Source organism: Miniopterus natalensis, chromosome 1, assembly GCF_054644295.1.
Source record: "Miniopterus natalensis isolate mMinNat1 chromosome 1, mMinNat1.hap1, whole genome shotgun sequence".
In the NCBI taxonomy this organism is placed as follows: Eukaryota; Metazoa; Chordata; class Mammalia; order Chiroptera; family Miniopteridae; genus Miniopterus; species Miniopterus natalensis.
The window spans coordinates 19,740,841-19,761,804 of NC_142081.1; the positions used below are offsets into that span (position 1 = coordinate 19,740,841).

General features: G+C 40.5%; 1 protein-coding gene across 1 annotated transcript in view; it reads right to left on the reverse strand.

The window, feature by feature from the left end:
* The window catches only part of TTLL5 (tubulin tyrosine ligase like 5), a 195,129-nt gene that overhangs the window by 15,900 nt on the left and 158,265 nt on the right, over window positions 1-20,964 (reverse strand). Inside the window, exon 32 of the mRNA XM_087818959.1 lies at window positions 4,979-5,196. Coding sequence (XP_087675085.1) covers window positions 4,979-5,196 — 218 coding nt within the window. The remainder of the gene's footprint in view (window positions 1-4,978; window positions 5,197-20,964) is intronic.

Here is a 20,964-nt window from a genome sequence, read left to right on the forward strand (position 1 = left end):
GTTGGAAGAGCAGCACTCTTGTTGAGTCTAGTATTCCTGACAGTTTTCTTTCTTCAGAGGTGTCCTGAGGTTCAACAGCTCTGACCCTGCCCTTTCAAATCCATCCCTAGCCTACGAGTTCTGCCTAGGTCCCTGGCAAACTCGAACCTCCTCAGGTTCCTTTCTCCCTATTTCCTGGAGAGTGTAACTGGCTCTGGGGACAAAGTCATTACAAGGATGAAAAAGCTCTTGTGCATGTGCTTGCTCACAGGCGGTCATATTTCCTAGTTCAGCTGACTGCCTGGAAGAAATACCACAAAGAGCTCTGAAAGGAGGGTCTGAAGTGGGTTCTAAATTACCAAGTGTTGTGAACATTAAGGGGAAATCAAGGAAAGCTACTGGCACTATGGAAAGGTTTAAAAAATCTAAGTCATTCTTTTCACAGAACCGAAAATGAGATTTAGCTAAAGAAATATAAGAGTATGAGTTTGAGGATGCTAATGAAGAACTGTTGGGCCAAAAGGGGTGATCAAAATGGCTGTAAAGCATCCGGATTAAAAAACAAATGTGCTCATAAAAAAAGCTTTCAACAGAATAGTCAGAAAACAAGCTATTTTGGGTAATTATTCAGTGGGGACAGTGGTTTTGTTTTACAGATGGGAAACTGAAGCCTTTAGAGGGAAAGTGACCTGAATATTATCATAAAGAAACAGGACTCCACTGTTCTGATTCTCAACTCCCTTTGCACCAAAATCCAAACGACATTCCATCTTTTATGTTCCATTGTCCTCTAAAATCAACCCTCTCGGATGTGGAAACTTTGATGCTCTTGGAAATTGCTTCTATATTTGTCTAATGCCAACTTCTGTGCTAGGAGGATTTTGAAGTTCAACCCCAAAACACAGGGCTTGGCATGGTCAAAAGCTCATTACAACTTCTCATTAGTTGTGTCTCTTGGGGCAACTATGACATTCCTGAGTGTGACTCAGTATCACCAGTCACAACTGAGGGTTCCTGATGAACCTGAACTGAGCCAGAGCAAAGGCTGCAATACGCTCCAAGCAAATGAAGTAATACAGCATGTATGAAGAAAGTAAAAAATTATACAAAAATTTCCTGAAACGCCATCTTAGTATTAACCATAATAATACCTAACACTTATTTTATTATTTTACTTTTTAAAAAATATTTTAAAATTGATTTTCTTATAGAAAGAAGAAGGGAGACAGAGAGAGAGAAATGTCAATGTGAGAGCAAAACATCGATCGGCTGCTTCCTGCACGCCCCCTACCGGGGACTGAGCTCGCAACCTGGGCATGTGCCCTGACCAGGAATCAAACCAGCAACCTTTTGGTGTATGGGATGCCGCCTAACCAACTGAGCCCCACTGGCCAGGGCAACTAACACTTATTTTACATATATTACGTACCAGGCACTGTATTTGTGCTAGGCATTCATTAATTCATTTATTTCTCTCAATGACCCTATGAGGCAGGTACAGTTATTACCCCTATTTTAAAATAGGAAACTGGCTCACATAGATGTTAAATAACTTGCTATGCTAGCTAGAAACATGAATTACTTTAGAATAATAAGAATATATCTGAGGATCCTGATTTCGGAAGCCTTAAAAGGGTTCTTTAGGTTCAAAATAACTTCATCAACTTAAAGTATGAAGTTTAGTTCATAGTAATGTACCATGACAGTTTCTTAGTATGGAACATTCTTCAAATGTACCGTGGCAATATCAGATGTCAACGATGGGGAAAGCTGGGTGTACTAATTTTTATGAGCACTATCTTTACAACTTTTCTGTAAATCTAAAATTATCCCAAAATAAAAACTTTACTTAAAAAAACACTTTATCTGGATACTGCATAGAGGGAACTTTTTGTGAAGTCAGTACAGATAAAAATAGTGCTTTCCTTTTTCCTAAAAGTCAGAAGCATATTGAAAACAGTGGGGAACTCACAACACTGTACATTTTACACGTAAGTGAGAGAATGTTAAGGTCTCCATTAGTGCTAACTTATTTAGCTTCAGAGACTTGTGTTAGAGTTTTAAAGGCAAATTGGAAACTATTTCCTGGAACAACGCCTCACAGCATGCCTTTTGATTCTTGGATTATATTTCTTAAATTCTGAAGAAATCTGCCTTTTCCCCCCCTTCTGTGCATTTTTGGTGCTGAGCTGTTTCCGGTTTTCCCACACTCCTGCCTGTCAGAGAGAAGAAACCACAAAAATGCAGCAAAGCAAAGTTTGTCCACAGAGCTGCGAGTCCACCTCCGAAGGCCGAAGGGCTCTCCTGCCAGGAGTGAGTTCAGGGCAGTGAGCGGCGTCTTCAGCTGGCCAGCCCGCTGCCTGCTGCCGAGCCCACCTCTCCCGGAGCAGACCAGCCGGCCACACAGGCCACCACGGGCCATCTCAGGATACTGGCAACAGAGAATCCACAAACAGAAAGTGCACTGGCAAATTCAACACTCATCTGAGACTCACTCATTTTCCTGCCTAACTGGGCACTTCTCAAACCTGTGCAGAAGAGCATGGTTTAGAATGCTTGTGCCAGCTCTTTTCCATGTACTTTACATGTATTAACTTTGCTAATATTTATCAACTATCTTATGAAGCAGATATTCTTTTCATCCCCACTTTACAAATGAGGAAACTGAGGCTCAGATTAAGTAACTTGTAACTTGCAGAAGGTCTCAAGTCAGTTAAGTGTGGAGTGGGGATGTGGATACAGGTAGTGTCTGGCTCCAGAGGCTGTACCCTGAAGGATCTGACTCTACTCTTTCTAAGGTGAGGGCCATACAGCTTCCTTCCTATGGCTTTCAACCATGAACGGCAGCTTTCCTACACCTTCCCTACGCTCCAGAGAGTTCTGTAAAGTCCTACGATGCCAATTATTCCCAGAATGGTGCTTGGCACTTAGTAGGCTCTGGATAAATATTTGTTTGATAGATGAAAATGGCAGCAATATAATTGAAACAGCCACAAGGGATTGTTTTCGATCCAAATTCAGAATTTGATTCACTATGCAAGCGGGGGAAGACAGTAACCATTTTTGCAATACCCTAGGATTCTTTCTTACAACTGAACCTGGTTTCATAAAGGACAAATGAATGAGGAGCCATTATAAGAACGAGAGAAATACAGAAACCTCCTCTAAGTGTTTATACATCAAGAATGCCTGCCTCTTCCAGGCATCTCTGAAAAGTGCCCCAATTTAGAATGGAGAAGGGCTGTTAGAACCCACACCCTTTACCAGTATATTTCTGGTTCACTAGCTGAAAAATGGCAGGAGGTAGAGTGGAGGATGCGACCTACAAAAATCTGATTCAGGAGTGGAAATGTGTTTTTTGAGGTAAAATAGGTAGACTACAAAATGTATTGAAAGGAAACCAACATTTTGCCACCCTGAAGCTGGTTTTTTGAGTTACTGATTTTAAGTTGTTAAGAAACAAGACTCAGAGGGAACCTTTGACCCTACCCCCTTTTCTGCCCAAGAGATTTAGACAAAAAAACCTATTCTGGGAAGGAAGCCTTGGCTTAATCTCCTTAAAAATCTTCACCCCAGCCCAGCTGGCATGGCTCAGTGGTTGAGCATCGATCTATGAACCAGGAGATTGTGGTTCAATTTTGCGTCAGGGCACATGCCCAGGTTGCAGGCTCAATCCCCAGTAGGGGGTGTGTAGAGGGCAGCCGATCAAGGACTCTCTCTCAACATTAATGTTTCTATCTCTCTCTTTCCCTCCCCCTTCCTCTCTCTGAAATCAATAAAGATATATTTAAAACAAAAAAAATCTTCACCCCAGCAGAAGACTCCAAGTCTGTTAGCTAGTTCCCACCTGCTGTGCCCCACTGTTTGAGCTGTCTGGCAAGAATTTTCCTGCCATGTATGTTCTCCCCTTCCTCAACTACCTGTAAAGCACCTGTTCTCACTTTTGAAATAAAAAATCAGCCCCTTCTCCTTTGTCAGAAATGTTTTATACACCCAATTCTCCTCGCTGTCTGGAATTCTCACGCTCATTGTGAATTTCCCATGCATCTGTATTAAAACTTTGATTTTCTCATGTTAACCTGTCTCTATTAATTTGATTATTAGCCTAGCCAGAGCTTAGAGGGTAGGAGGAAATGTACTGAGATATATATACATGTATATACACATATATATATGTATTTATTTATTTTATTGATTTGAGAGAGGGAAGGGGGAGAGCGAAACATCGATGGGAGAGAGAAACATCTATTGGCTGCCTCCTGTACACCCCAACCGGGGACTGAACTCGCAACCAGGGTATGTGCCCCGACTGGGAATCGAACCCACCACCACCCCTTTGTGTATGGGACAATGCCCCAACTAACTGAGTCACATCGGCCAGGGCAGTATTAATACTTTTTGAGACTGCAAAGTATCAAAAATGTTGCCACACAGAGCCTGCTGACCAATGTCAAAGAAGTTAACCTTCCCAATGAAATCCCACTCCTATGTCTTCCTATTCAAGCACCTAAACGTGAAAAAATGAACAAGGGAAGGGGGTAGGGTATTAAATTTTATATGAAATTCTGTAGCTCTGACTCTGCAGAATGACTGAGAGAAGAATACCTCCAGGAGGAAGTTTTCATTTCCTTTTTCCACACCCACAGTTCAGCAGTTACCTGGTGCACTGATTGTAGCTCCTGCCAGGGGCTGGAAGAGTTGGTTAGCAATGACCCTGAACCCCAGTGGTGATGGCAGCTCTCATTACAATCCCTGAGAACCTAAAAGAGCAGTGCCTGCCCCTCCCACAGGGTAAGAAAGAGCCCAAACACAGGCACGGTTCAATAGTTCCCCAGGTGATTCTGATTTGGAGCCAGAGCTGAGGACCAGGGTAGCCTTTATCACCCCTCAGGTGTTCTTGTTTTCAAAAATTCAGTACAAACTGTCTTGAAGATTCTGTTAAGTAAAGAGTTCTATTAGCACAGAATTGATATAACTCAGAGGATTATTGAAAACTTACTTGGAAGCCCTCTGGGATGTTGCCTTTCTGAGGACTTGTTTGTGATTGGATGGGGGTTTGGGCACCAGGGAGGAGGAAGAACTTGGAGGTGGCACCACTTTTTGTGGCAGAGTAGTTGGCTTCTGGCCACTAGCTGTGGCACTTGAAATTCTGCAAGCCACACCATTATTCATTGTCCATAAATTGGAGTTAGGTAGTGTCTGGCTGCCAAAGATCGCCTAGAAGAAAAAGAAAAAAGATCAGTGGTGATGCTTCACAATCCATTTGTTATACGGGAATGAGTGGTTTGTAATCCTTTAGTGGGACAAAAGGAAATTGTTAAAATAAGTTTTTAGGAAAAAACTTTCTAATAATGCTAGTGCAGGTCTAGATCCATAGAAGGGAAATATATGGAAGCAGAATCGAGATGGTCCTGTTGAAAATACTCTTAGCAAGGAATCCAGGCATCTGGGTACTTTGCACTGGTCCATCTGCGTGCATCCGAAAAACATTTGATCTTTCAGTCTTAGTTTCCTTCATTGTTAAATTCATCATATTTAACAAATGTCTCCTACCGGGTGTCAAGTATTAGAAGAATAGCACAGAACAAAAGTGACGTGAAGCTTGACTCAATTTGAACCCACTCACAGGACACTGAGAACCTCCAGAAGGTCTGCACACCTGAGAGATGGAAAAAGTCAGGACAGCTAAGGCACAGTGAGCCACAGGCGGAGAGGAGGCTGGGACAGAAACCAAGCCAGACCGTGCGGGCCTTGAGGGCTACCTGCAGAATCCTGGCATAGCAACAGCTTGTGGGCCTAAAGATTATCACAAGATGTACATTTGAAAACACTTCCAAAGTAAAATTACTACACAAATACAAGATCAATACAAGGTTATTTTTGCTCAGAAGGTAAGTCTACAAATAAATAGATTTAAAAATCACCATCTAAACATTACAAATACCAACATATATCTGTAGTTAGAATGTAAATGTATACTTCAAGTAGTCTTTAAAATATTCTTACAACTTATTTATCTCATTAGAAATAGGTTACTTTTGTATCACAAATTTTGTTACTGGTTCTTCAATACTATTAACATCACTCTCAATATGCATGCATTTTAAAAGCCTTAAATGTGAAATAATATTAAGAAAAAAATCAGGTAATAGAAAAATACACGGGACTTTTAATTACATGATTTCTGGCAACTGATTCCATCTGTAGACACTACATATAAAGAGACCTAGGAAAATGTCATTCTTGTGGCAAGACCTAGAGGAGTAAGATGAGGAGTTCTTAGGAAACATTCCTAAGAATGTCTTCTAGACAGACTTCACTAGCATTATGTTTGTCCTTTATGAATTTTATTTTTTAAGATAAAAAAGATGAACTGAGTAGCTTTAGTAATGTTAACCAACCCTTTTATATGCATGCCTGGGAATGTCCCATGTTTAAAGCAAATGTATCCAGAGGTCCTGGGCTAGGCAGATATGAGGGGACCAAGGGGTCCGGCATGGAGTCAATGTGTTCCAGAGGCCTGACAAAGGACAAAACCATTTCAGAGGTAGAGGACTGCAGTGTTCTCAAAAGACCCAATCTGAGATGCCCCACATGTCTGCAAACCCAAGGGGAAACTGAAGTGCTGTTCACTCACCTTCTTCTCTGACCCAAAGAAGGGGAACAAAGAAAGTTCTGAGTCCATGGGAAAGCCAGGGACAGCTCTGTGGAATGTGGCAGGTCTTCAGATGGTTGGAGAGGGCCCAGGAGCCCTGTCACTGCTCCAGCGAGCCTTCCGAGGGCAAGTAACCGGAGGTGCAACAAGAGGCCACTTGTGGCACTGGCTCTACAACAAACCCATTCCCCGCAACCACGTTGCCATGTCTGAGGGCCTGAAAACCTGAGGGAGAGGCTCAACCTACGGGGAGGAAGGAGGCAGGAATGGGCCACCCCAGGCCTTTTTCCACCACTACTCCCAGTAAGTGAGCTCAGATATGAAGGGTGCTTGCCAGACGCTTCACTCAGGAGAAGAGACCAGGACTCAGTGAGAGGGCAGACGAGCTCTACCTTGGCCACCCATAAACAATTTCACTGGGTGAGCAGCATGGGAGGAGTAACCACGGTTAGTAAGGAGTGCTTGGACTGAGTTAGGTTTTTCATGTGAGGAAACTGTCATTAGTAAGAACATCTATTCAATACATGTTGCTGTGGTGACAACCATATTTTCAAATTCACTGAGTTTTTCTTTTTTTAAAAAATCTTGCTGGGACATCTAAACACAATGAAAAGAACAAGATCAGAACAACGAGCATAGTAAACATCTTTGTGTAAAAAAGGAACAAACACAAATGTACATATATAACAATATACACACAAACACACAATGTTAATATCTGCACAGAACAATTCAGAAAAATATACAAAAAAACTGGTAACTTCCATGGAGAAGAACTAGTTAGCTAAGGGTCAGTGTTGCAGGGAAACTGTTTTTTTTTTTTCACTATATATCATTTATACCTTTTTGAATTTTGAACCATCTATATGTAGTTATTTATTTAAAAAATAAATTATAAAAAAGTCAAAAGGAAGTAGAGTCCTAATAATATTTAAGCAGGTAACAAATTAACTCTGAGTACAAGTCAAAGTGTCCATGTAAAGCCCACATTTCAACCAGCTGGGTAGAGCCCTGGCCATTACAACTGGGTTGAAGAAGGAATTGGCTGTTCAGCATTTAAGGCTACAAAACCAGATTAGGTCATCATGAAAGGCAGAGACTCAGGAGGGGAAAGAGCATAGCTTTGCATTCAAATGCTGCCTAGGCTCAAATGAAGGCTCTGTCACTTATAAACTGGGTGACCTTTTCTTTAAATCCTCACCCAAGGATATTTTTTCCATTGCTTTTTTTTGTAGAGAGAGTGAAGGGGGGGGGGGTCTGAGAAAGAGAAAGATTGAGAGAAATAGAGAGAGAGGGAGAGAAACACTGATATGAGAGAGACACATCAATTACCTCCTGCACAAGTACCAACTGTTGCCAGGGATTGAACCTGCAACCCAGGTATGTGCCCTTGACCCAGAATCAAACCCGCGACCCTTTGGTGCATGGGCCAACTCTCTAACCACTGAGCCACACCAGCCAGGGCAAACTGCATGACCTTTTCAAGTTACTTAAGCTCTTCAAGCTTTAGCTTCCTCATAAGCAATTCTAATTACTTTGTTGGTTTGCTAGGGATTAAATAAAGATCACATAAGCAAATCTAGCCCAGGCATTCAGTAAAGATTTCTTGAAATAAACTAAAGTGCCAGGTACACACAGCAGACACTCAACAAATGTTCCATTCTTTCTCAAACATCCACAAAGGGCAGATAACATAACATGCAAGTCTGCCTCTATCTGTAATAATTTGTGAATGGTAGTTGGTTATTTTTCAATCTATTCTTTTAGTCTTAGGATGATGTTCACTAGCTGTGAAAGCAAACTCTGAAAATAAAAACGTTTAGTTTCCCCAGATTATGTTTGCTCAAATCTCTCTGGCAGAAATAATCTTTTCCTCTTCTGAATGCTTATAAAAATTTATTTGTATGTATGTGTCTTATCACATTTAGCACATTCTACCTTGCATTGCAGCCACTTATGTATTTTTTCTCTGTCTGGACAATGCACATTGGAAATGGCTGGATTTAGATCTGATCAATTTTTGTTTTACCTGCATTGCCTAGAATGGCTTGTGCATAGAAGGTGCTCAAGAAACATTTACTCCATAAATGAAAATAAACCCTCACATTATAACAACTATTCGTTTTTTTAGCAACAATAAATTCCTATACAAGAGACTAGGCAAGTATGTGCTTACACAGAAATGTAATCTTGTAATAGGACAATTCTCTGGACTTTGAATAATGCATAGTGTGTTATTTGTATTCAAGTCGTACTCAGCCACAAAGGGTAAGTAAGCCCTTCTGTAGATCCCAAACAAAAAGAATTCACCTTCCCAAAGGAGAACTTTGTGGCAGGACCTTAGACAATGATGTCCTGTAATAATAAGAACGGTCTTTACCACAAACAATAACGCAAAATCAGGCAAACTTACTACTTAGGAGACTGCCTCTTGTATCACATTTCCCTTTCTTTCTAACACTACTGTCCTGATTTTGTTTGGGTAATGTGGGCCTAGCTAAAAAATTATAGTTCCCAATTTCTCCTGTACCTAGAAATAACAGTTCTGAAATGTAAACAGTTTCCAGGTACAGTTTTGGGGAAAGCTCTTTAAGGGTAGACGGGTTGGTACACTAATTTTGCCCGTTACTGTTCTTACCCAGAACATGGTATCTAGCCAGAAGTGGATGGGCATCGGGAGAAACTTACTTGCTAAGGACTGCAGAGAAAGACAAAGACAGAAAAAAAAATGCGCTCCTGGTAGCACCATGGAACTTGGGTGAGCCTATCTCTAGATTTCTGATTATATGGGGGGAAAAATACATCTGTAACATGTTTAAGCCACTGGGGGAGGGAGGGGGAGAGGGTTCTGTTACATTGCAGCCAAGTGAAATCCTAACTGAGCTGAGAAATAATTTTCAGTCTACTAGAGAGTCAAGCCTGTTTAAGTCTCAATACAACATAAAAGTACTGCAGCTCAGAAAAGCAGACCCTCTTTCCTAATAAAAAGTTTCTAGGTTCTGACTTGTTTGGTGAGCATATTCTAATATACTGAGTGGATTGAAATGATTACAACTCTATACCATACCAAATTCCAAAAAGTCAGCAGTGTAGACACATCCCCAGGTGTTTTACCAAAGCCAAGGCTAAGTGGGATGAGATTAAAGCAATCAAATCTGATAAGAAACCCAGGAAAATACTCAGGTAATGTTCAAAGCAAACATATAAATGGATGTATTTAGACTAGTGGCAGAAATCAGCCTCCCCAGGCCTACCCCCCAGCCTATATTAGCCCCAATCCTAAAACTCTACCCATGACAGATCATGTGAACTGTTTTGCCCTGAGAGTCATTCATAAATGGACAGAAAAATTATATAAAGTTCTCTCTGAATAATTACTAAGAAATGTGAGGTTTGGGTATACAATATTAGCACTTGGTGTTTGTGGGTTGACAAGCCAGGGAAGGGGCCTGCACTGTCATCAATCAATGTCCTGGGAATGCAAGAGCTGGATAAGCACTGGCCTCGACTCAAGACCTGGTCAACATATACAAGACTTGTGCTTCTTTACTGGGTGTGGGAACCAGCCATGCTTCAGGAAGGAGACGCAGAGAAAACCACAGTGGGAGGGTTGGCCTGGCCCCAGGCAAAAGCCTGGAAAGGCCCTCCTTCTCCCACAACAGAAGGGCACTCGTGGGTGGGCAGGCTTTTTTGATAGACGGAACACAGGCTGCAGCTTGGAAGGTTACGGGGCAGCAAGATCTGGGCTCTCTTACTAGAAAGATAATACTGTTCAGAGATTAAATTCTGGGAGGGTTTTTTTAAAAAATTCCTTCCAAAAAAATACACCCTTCAGTCTTAATTTAGGCTTCTTGGTGATGGAGCAGAGCTGGATGGTTTTTTGTAGTAAAATCACTCTCTAAATTCACTTCTTGAAAATCAAGGGGATAAGGCAGGTGAAGGTTAACCTACCTGAATGGGCTCACATCTCTTTGGGCCCCTTTTACTGATTTCAGGAGAGCAAACGCTTCCAGGCATTATTCCCTCCACGTGAGCTCTCAGGCTCACTCTTCCCTAACCAAACCAAAGGCACCAACAGATGAAGTTCCCATTGCACAGATTACAAAGCCACTTCAGCAGGTTTCTATCTGGCAGCCCGAGCCCAGGGAAGACGTCTCTTCCGGAGCATGTGACTGACTGCTCACCTACTACAACCCAGCCCGGAGCAGCTCAAAGAACACATCATGCCCTTTGTGCAACCATGCGATGCTGTCAAAAGCTCGGGGCCAAGGTAAGGCTGAGGGTAGCTGTTTCTCTTTTGGCAAAAGCAAGCTTCCAAAAGGCCTTTGTCTCACACTGTATGGAGTTCTTGGCTGTCTTCCATTCACAATGTTTGTCAGCTGGGACGAGACTGGAGGCTGAGCAAGAGAAACAGAGCACAACTTCTGGTAGTGCTACAAGGCACCGGGCAGTGCTACATCCCTGACGGGGTGGGGCAGGAACCCTGACAACGCTACTGTTCATACAGAGAAAGACCAATGACACAAATACCGGAGATAGGACTCTGAGTTGCCGAAGGCAGGCCTCTGGCATATCCTCCCCTCTCTAAAAGCAATTAAGAAACTCCTCCTTCAGCAGCTAGGAAAGAAGGCTCTTTACTGGTTCAAATGATCTTCCCTAATGGATGTGAATATAGGTGGTCACCTGGACAGAACAATTCAGGAGAAATTATGATTAGCCAGCCAAAGGAAACCACTATGCTTCAGACAGTCCCTAAATCAACTGCACTTGCTAATATTTGAGAAGCAATGCAGATCATTAAAAACAGATATTCAAATATACTCATGAGCCTCAGACTCCTTCATCTAACCAAACCGAAGATACCAACAGTAGTCTCTGAGTTGTTTTTGCAATAGTGCTGAGACACTTGAACTGATCTTGAGCTGAGTGTATGTCAAATCTATCAGTTTTTCCTTCATGGTTAGTGAATTTATTATTAAGCTCAGAAAGGTTTTTTTAAATTTTAATCCTTACCTGAGGAAATGTTTTCATTAATTTCAGAGAGAGGAAGGGAGAGAGAAACATCGATGTGAGATGGAAACATTGATTGCTTGCCTCCCATACATGCCCCAACTGAGGATGGAACCTGCCACTCAGTCATGTGCCCTAACTGGGAATCGAACCCGCAACCTTTTTGGTGTAAGGGGTGACCTCCAACCAATTGAGCCACATTAGCCAGGGTGCCATGAGATGAAAAAGGTTGACAATAGCTGGACTAGAGAAGTGCTATGAAGGTAAATAAAGCTGGAAAAGGGGACAGGGATGCTGGAGGGTGGGACAGGTGGCATTTTAAATAGGATCATCAGGAAATGTCTCCCTCAAGAGTGTGAAGAAGGCCCGGCTGGGCTTTGCTCAGAGGTTGAGCATCGACCTAGGATCCAGGAGATCGAAGTTCAATTCCTGGTCAGGGCACATGCCCGGGTTGTGGGCTCAATCCCCAGTCGGGGGCGTGCTGGAGGCAGCTGATCAATGACTCATCACTGATGTTTCTCTCTCCCTCTCCCTTCCTCTCTCTGAAATCAATAAAGATATCTAAAAAATAAATAAATAAATAAGTGTGGAGAAGGCCTGAGGCAGGCAAGGGTGGATGCTGGATGGCGGGGATCAATGGTGGGGAAAAGGGTGACATCTGTAATACTTTCAACAACAAAGATAAATTTTGAAAAAGGTCATGTTGTGATAAAAATCATGCTATCTATATCTTTTCACATATGCTGGATCAGTTCCAGAAAATAATTTCCTTGGAGTAGCTAGATCAGGAGGCCGCGGTTTCTTCTATTTTAAATCCTTTTTACATCTATTCTCAAATTGCCTCCTGTAAAGGCTGTACCAATTACATCTCCATCAGTAAGTCTGAGAGGATAATGTCCTTATCTTTCCTTGGTTATTGTGAGGAAATAGCATTATCTCATGAAAAAGTGGCTCACAATTTGATGCTAATGCTGTTTCTTGTCTTTTGTATATTTATAAGACAAGTTTATGCCTTTGGACAAACATGCTAATAATCAACACAGAAATTCCTTTAATCATTTTATCATATTATTCTTTCTACTCTTCTCACATCTCTCTAGCAACTGTGAACAAATTAAATTGCATATGTTTTTTGATTGCCTAAATAGGTAAACAGTAGTAAAAACGTAGCTAATTAATACTTCAGAAGCCTGAACTTCTCCTAAAACACCTTTTTAAATGTAATTTTAACTAATTTTTGCTTCTGGCACAGGGGGTTTAACTAAAATCCCCAAGTTGAATGATAATGCCAAGTGTACTTAAGGCTACAAGTAACACACAATAGAGGAGATATCCACACACATTTACTGAAGCTTTATTCACAGTAGCTAGGGTGTAGAAGCAATCTAAATGCCCGCTTATGAGGACGGATCAAGAAAATGTGTATACCTACAGCAGAGTTTCCTCAGCCTTAGAAAAAGAAATCCTGTCATATGCAACAAGGTGGACAAATCTTCAGGACATTATGCTAAATGAAATAAGTCAATCACAAAAAGACAAACACTGCGTGATCCCACTATATGGGGTATCTAAAGTAGTCAAACTCACTGAAACACAAGAGTGGTGGTTGCCAGAGGCTGAGCAGAGGGGACTATGGGACGTAGTTCAATGAGTATAGTTTCAGTCATGCAAGATGAATAAATTATAGTGGTCTGTTGAACATTAATGTGCATATAAGTCAATAATACTGTACTGTACACTTAAAATTAAGAAGGTAAATTTATGCTATGTGTTTTTGTTACAATGAAACAAAAAATAATACATAACAATAAGACCAATGAACCTTTGGTCTGAGCTTTTAACCATGGGTCAGCACTGTTCTAAGGCTTGTATGTTATCATCATTTCAACCTCCCAAGCATTTGAGGTAGGTCCCATCATCATCTCCACACACAGAATAAAAAAACCAAGGCATAAAAGGTTCCATAATTTGCCCAAGATCACACGGTTACTAAGTAGCAAGCTGGGATCCACACCCATGGAGTCTGGTTTCAGAGCCCCACTACACTACACTGCCATCCTTATTTATGCTATGCTGACTTCCTTTGAAATCAAATCCAGTGAAATAAAATCTCCCTTCCAAAAAAATTTAAAGCAAACCTAATGATATGTCCAACTTTCATCAGATGTATTTAGAAGACAGAAATCTTACCTTCCTTACTCCAAGAAGAAAAGGTTGAAAAAAATTTTTAAGCAAATCATCATTACTTAGTTTAAAAGTTAAAATATGCATGTATGTATGTATATCTATAAAAGTAACCTCAAAATATCAACAATGGCCCCAAATTGAGAGTTCAATTGAAGAAAAAAAGATAATTTACAGACTCATTTTCAATTATCTTTTTAAATTCTTTATTTGCTAGTAGTTTTAGGGAATTATTTACATATCAGGGCCTTTGGTCCCCTAATAACACATTTGTGTGTTACATCTCTCTCCTGATTAGTAAAATGAAATTAGACAAGGCAATCTCTAAGTTCCCTGACAACTTTAAATTCAGAGTTTATAAGTATCTTACTTGCCTGTCTTTAAATGTATAATTTGTTCTATTTGGCTCAGACTCTCACGTGGTTGACCTACTGTGCTGTGCATGTTGCACAGACCTTACTGTCATATGCTCAGTAAGCTTTTTCCCATGGCTGCATCCATCTCAGGTGGATGAGGTTCTTCATGTTTAAAGATGAGGTCTTTCCTCATCTCACAAAGCTACTGCTGAGTCCCTCATATGCCCACAGACAAAGAGAAACAAACCACAGGTCACAGAGTGAGGGAGGAAATGAACTTGTCACCAGGCTGCTGTAGCAAAAATATACAACAAACAAGATTGATCCTAAGCAGCTGATAGGTGAAGAGTTGCCTTTTAATATACCCACAACCACGTTCTGAATTTTGATTCACTACTCTGTCCTTTTCTTTTATATTTGTGTATATAAGTGTTTAGCAGCAGCAGCAATAAAATTGGAATGCCTAAGTGACTGATGACAAATGTGTAAAACAAGAAGCAAAGGAACAGTCACTTCTGCCAAGGGGAAGGTGGCAGAGTGGAAACAGCTTTGGAAGCCCTCCGACCTGGTCTGACAATCTCTGCAATTAGCTAGCTGTGCAGCCTTGCATAAGGTTCCTTCAACTCTGTGAGCATCAGTTTTCTCATCAGTGGAATGAAGATAATACTACATCTAGTACTCAGGAGACACTATATGTCCATTTCCCTGCCCTCACCTTCCTTCCTCCAAGATTCCAAGGGACACGACTCTAGCAGCAGCTTAGAAAACAACCTGGTGGAAACCAGGGGACTCCTTTTACTATTAATAATGCATCAGCATAATGTGCTGATGTCTGTATTGTAATAATGCATTCAGAATTAGATTTACACAGTACTGAAAAAGCAAACATAATATTAATCATGCAAAGGTGTCACCTGTGGTATACACCTGCCATCTTTCCCAGTAGTCTTCTCTAAACCACCTAACATGTAAATACAATTAAAATAATAAGACCAGTAATGATAACAGGATTGAAAGGCCAAACAATGCAATATACAGATGGTATATTATAGAATTGTACACTCGAAAGCTATATAATTTTATTAATCAATGTCACCGCAATAAATTTAATAAAATTTTTAAACAGGCCAAAGTGATAACTGAAGGGATAATTCCTGTTATTAATAACCCACATAAGTGCTCTGAATCTCCAAAGTTCTAGAACGTACTTCAGGATATTGCATGACCCAGTAGTCCCTGACCCTATTACTGAGTAATACAAGCACAAGGGAGGGTAAAGTATGAGTATTTCTAAGAGCTGTAAACCCGGGAACACCTTCTTTAAGACATTTCTTTAAGAATCTGTGTAACTGGAATAATGTCCAGGCCTGAGTTTACAGATGTTTGAGTAAACCTTTTCTTTTGCAACAGTTCATAATTAAGGTACCTGAGAATAACTTTTCAAGTACAGTTTTATAGGTGTCAATAAGTGCTTGTTGAATGTATGAACTGCAGCTTAAAATTTATGTAATAATAGACATAGCTATTTATTGAAAGCCTTACTATATTGTCAGGGAGGTAGTGTATAGCACTGATAGCTGAGAGCTTGGATGCTAGAGGCTGACACACCTGGGCTCAAATCCCAGCTCTTCCATTTATTACTTTTGTGACCCTGATAAAGTTACACGAATGATGCTCTGTTTTTTCATCTATAAAAGGGGGCTAGTAAGAGGAGAGTTGTGAGGATTCAATCCAATAATACAAATAAAACTCTGGTTCAGTGCTTCGCACACAGTAACGTCCTGAGGATTATAATCCTCATGATAACCCACAGGTATATTATCATCTCCATATTAGAGACAGGCAAACTGAGGGTCAAAGAAGTTTGAATAACATGTCCCAGGTCACAGACTGGGCAGGGCTAAGATTTAAACTGAGGATTATCTGACTCCAAAGCTTGCCCAGCATGCCTATTTTAAACAACCAAATGTAGTTTTACACGTATTATTTCACATATTTCAGTGTGTTCGTGTGAGGTAAGAAGAAGAAAAGAGTTTGATTTGGCAAAAATCTACTAAATCAAATGGTTCTAGGAAAATTAATCATCACCACCATCATCATCATCATTTAGAAACTGTTATATGAGTTCCTGATAAAGGTCAGAAGGAAAAACAAAATGAAACAAAAAACCCAACCCAAACCAAACCAAACAAAACCAAAAAAACAAAGCAGCAGTAGGTTATGACATTGAGGTCAACCTGCCCCAGGAATTGAAGCACACAGGCCTAAGCTCTTTCCCATGCGTACATACCCCCAGTGCAACCTCCCTCTCAAGTACTCTTAGAAACACGCAGAAAGACTCCGCCTGCACATTGAGTCTGTTTGCTTGCTCTCTTTGTGCCATGCTGAGGAGCCAGCATGTTATTGCTGGCTGCCTGGAAAAGCCGGGTGCCTGCTGAATTTCTCTTTCTTTCCCCTCCCCCACAACACAAACACACAGCAGCTGAAGCCTTGGAGAAACAGTATTCATTCCACCAGGGGGGCAGAATTTTTCTAGACACATGCAATGAACTTTTAGGAGCAGAATAACAAGACTTGGCTGGGTTTATATGGGAATCCTTTCCACACCTGCAAGTGTGCATGTACACACACACACCCCATTAGCAAAAAGCTCATTCATTACATATGGCTCTCAAGATGTTACCAGCACACCGAAAGACTCCTTGATGTGAACACTGAGCTGCCCCCCACCCCCTGCTTGTTATAGGAACGTTAGTCTCTGTGGGCCCTTAGTGCATCCAGGTTAGTCTGGTAAAACTGGGCATGGTGGGAGGGGGAAGGTAAAGAACAGAGGGAGCGGAAGGATGAGAGGAATTTAGGATGCACAGTTTTCTCCTGCCTTGAGTTGCTTTACTAGGTTGAAAAGTAAGTCTACTAAAAAGTAAAGAGCTTTGGCAACCAGTAAAAAGCTAAAATCTCCCTCTCCAACTTTGTTGTTAAAAGAGCTTTGGGCAGTTCTGCCTTGGCCATCAAAATGTCCTTAATTTTTCTGCTTTTTGGGCTTTTTTCAGTCTGGATGAGGCAGAAAAGAGAGTGGGAGGGGAGGAGAAGGGGGTTGGGAGCAGAAGTTTAACAAAGGATCACTTTAACAGAAACTACTGAGTAATCGCTCTGCCCCGGGCCAAGAATAACATCAGCTCAATGTCGGCAATTAGAATCAGGTCAGTCGGGCCTCTCTGCTGGGGAAGCCCTCCTCACAGACCAGCATGGAGGGCTACTCGTGCTGATGTCACCAGCAGTCAACCGGTGAAGAAAGGCCCGAGACTCAGCTGAAAGAAAAGTTTTTAACCTTCTCCTTCAGGGATAGGAAGCCAGTATGAGAAGGAAGTGAGAAGCAATGGAGGAAACTAGAGAGGAGATACACACAGGGACACATCAGCACATAACAGTCATTTTCTCATCCCTAGACTAGCAGGACTCTGCAATTTCCCCAGCCATCCCGACACTCATTTTAAATGAATTAATATATGTGAAGCACCTGGAATAGTGCTTGGACCACAGTAAATGCTTATTAAGTATTTAACACAGAGGGTGGAATGTGTCCCATTACTTATCTCCTGTCCACTCTGAAACCTGAATCCTGGGAGCAGTGGCTGCCGAGCGCAACGTGCCCTGAGATAAGAATGAGCAAGGAGGTTGTCAAGTTTGGGGTGAGACAGATAGAAACAAAGTTCCTATAAAAAACGATTGCGAAAATTTTATAAGGGCAACATTAAGTTTTAACATATTCAGTCTCCCTTCCAAAGGACAGAAAACAAATAACAAAGAGGAGACGTTTCTAATCTCTTTCCCTCTAGCTCAATGGTTCTCAAAGTGTGATACCCAGAAAGCAGGTTTAATATCACCTCGGAACTCAGAAACTGAATAAGTAAGCCCCATCCCAAATCTACTGAATTATAAATGGGGTCTGCGAAGCAAGTGGTAAACACAATAGGCCCTCCACGGGTTCTGTGGCTCAGAGCCAGAGGTCTACAAACTAGGGCTTGCAGGCCAAATCCAGCTTGCTGCCTGCTTTTGTAAATAAAGTTTTATTAGAAAACAGCCACATTCATTCATTTACATACTGTCTGTGGCTGTTTTCATTCTACCATGGCAGAGTTGAGTAGTTGCCACAGAGACCCTATCTCTGGCCTGCAAGGTCTAAAATACTTATTACGTGGTCATTTACAGAATAAGTTTGCCACCCTCTGCTCTGACTTAGAACAATGCCTTTAAAAAAACAACAAAAAACTGCTGGTATTACCCATCAATGTGTAAACGGTCATAGTTTCAATTTGTCTTTTATCACACTCTATCAATGGACTGGATCACACCTATGTCTTTGTACCTCTGTCCCTGGAAACCTTTGCCAGTGGCTCTCTGTGACTTTCTCCTCTTGCGCTCATGTTATAGGACCAGTTTTAAACTAGTAGGGGTAGATTCAGTGCACAAAAATTTCTAGATTTATGAGTGAAATGCTAGACAGAGATGAAGATCAAAGCCAGCTCCACATGAATGTTTAGAGATGTCCATTTCCAAACTCATATCCTGAATTGAGCCTTCTTGAAATCAATACCTTCAATAAGCTGGCTATCTACGTGCAGAAAAGGGTGGAGAACTTCCTCTGCAAGTAATGCAAGGAAGGCTGCAAGACCTTTCCCAAAGCATTTTTAGGAGATCACTATGAAAGGCACTGCCCATGTACATAATTAATATACAATAATGTGATATACACTACAATATGATATATATAATACAATATGAAAAATATAAAGTCCCCTTTAATGTCCTGTTCCATTAAGAGGTCTCTCTTGTGGATGGGTGCTAGATAAATCAGTTTTCAATTCTACCCAGTGCTCTTAAATAGGCAATTAACCAAACTGTTGGTTATGTCAGTTAAGTGAAGGTATTACTTACCTACACTTAAGTAAAATAAATCCAAAGCATAAGAAGTTCATCAGAGAAACTATCTCTATTCTAAAGGTTAATCCAAGGACAGAAATACAGGGCATATTGAGAATACAAATCATGTTTCAATCAATAGTTTAGTTGTAATTATAACAGTCAGGTCTAGCACAGTCATAAGGTAACCTCAAAGCAGAGGCTTATAATCTAGTAGGGTTTTGCTCCTTTTGTGAAGTGATTCTTGTCCACTGAAGTAAAGTGCCCTAAGTTACTAAATATTGTTAATGTTAGAACATTTAATATCTTATTTGCTATTTTATTAGTTATAAACTCTTCAAGCTAATAAAATTTAGTCTCTTTAGCTCTCCCTCACAGTCCCAGAACTTTATCCTTCCTCATTTTTACCTAAATAAAGCTGTGGGTAGAAGGACGGGGGAAGAAACAAAATGATGTTATAAACAAATATAAAATTGTGATGAATGATTTTCTGTTCCCTCTCCAGGAGACACAAGATAACTCCCTTCTTGGGAGTTCTGAGTCCTCCCTAAGACAGATACTCTGACAGATTCTAAAAAACACATTTTCCATATACTTCATAGTTCAGTGAAAATAAACCAGTATAATCCTCAGTGAAAAAAAATCCACACAAGAATAGTAGTACTCTGAATTTTCAAAGGAATGTGAGTTGCTGGAAGCTAATCAAAAGAATGAGAAGGACTTACAAACGAAGCAGTTTCTAAAAGTGAACATCAGCAAAACTGTGTCTGCTTCTTTGTAACTTCAATGCGCTGCAAGCACCTCCTTGTTTTTTAAAATCACCCACCATTTCGAGGTATGGAAGCATTGAAAATTACAAGGGGTCAACTGTCTAGCTAGGGTAGGCCATAGGTCATACTCACATATGAGAAATAAGGCTACTATGACACCTCCACTATCTAGCATCTGATTCAGTTGGCATTCTCAAGTACTTTGAATGATGGCAGACTTTAAAGAGTTTTTAAAAATTTACACAGATTAAAAAATATCAAAGATACACGTTTATATCTGCAATTGTGACAATGCAAACTGGCTTAGACTTTCTAAAAAAGAAAATTTATACCTGACAAAAGACAGTGTGGTGATCAAAATGAGATGCTACATTCCGTATTTTTCAGATGAGAAGTCTAGATATTTCTCCAGTAAAAACAACCTAACGAATTACTTCGCAAATGCCTGCACTCGAAATTTCTCAATTACCATGAATTAATATACTATACAGAGTGCGCCATCGCAGATAAAGACGATCCAGTGATGAGTGATACTGAAATAATAAAATATGTCTGAGCCTGGACAGCAGTTGAAGATAAGTAAAGATAGAGAGCATGGTGATTATTGTTTTATTTAGAAGAAAAAACTTCGGTAAATGCTGCCTTAGCCTTAGAGTAAATTTAATTTTGCACAAAATAATGCACACTACATTTTTATAAGAAAGAACAAATGACAAAAGATTAAGCTGACATAAGACATTTCTTTATATAACCAAATATCAGGGAAGCTCATAGAATCAATACTGATTCAGCCCAATAGAACATGTAGAACAAGTTAACTGATTCTAATGATAATCCTGAATCATAAAGCAAAATTTAACTCTTTATGGCTTGACTTTTTTGTGAAGTAATCCTTTCTCCATAATTGGGGCATACTGATACACAAGGGTAAAATACTTAGATAGCTCCCTCACACATATACTCAAAAGAGTTTCTGTCATTTTATAGACTGTTAGTAGGGAATTAATATTTCACTAGAACATAAGCTCCATGACAGCAAGGACTTCTGAGTATATTGTTCTATTTTTGTGTACACTGTTTTGAGTACAAA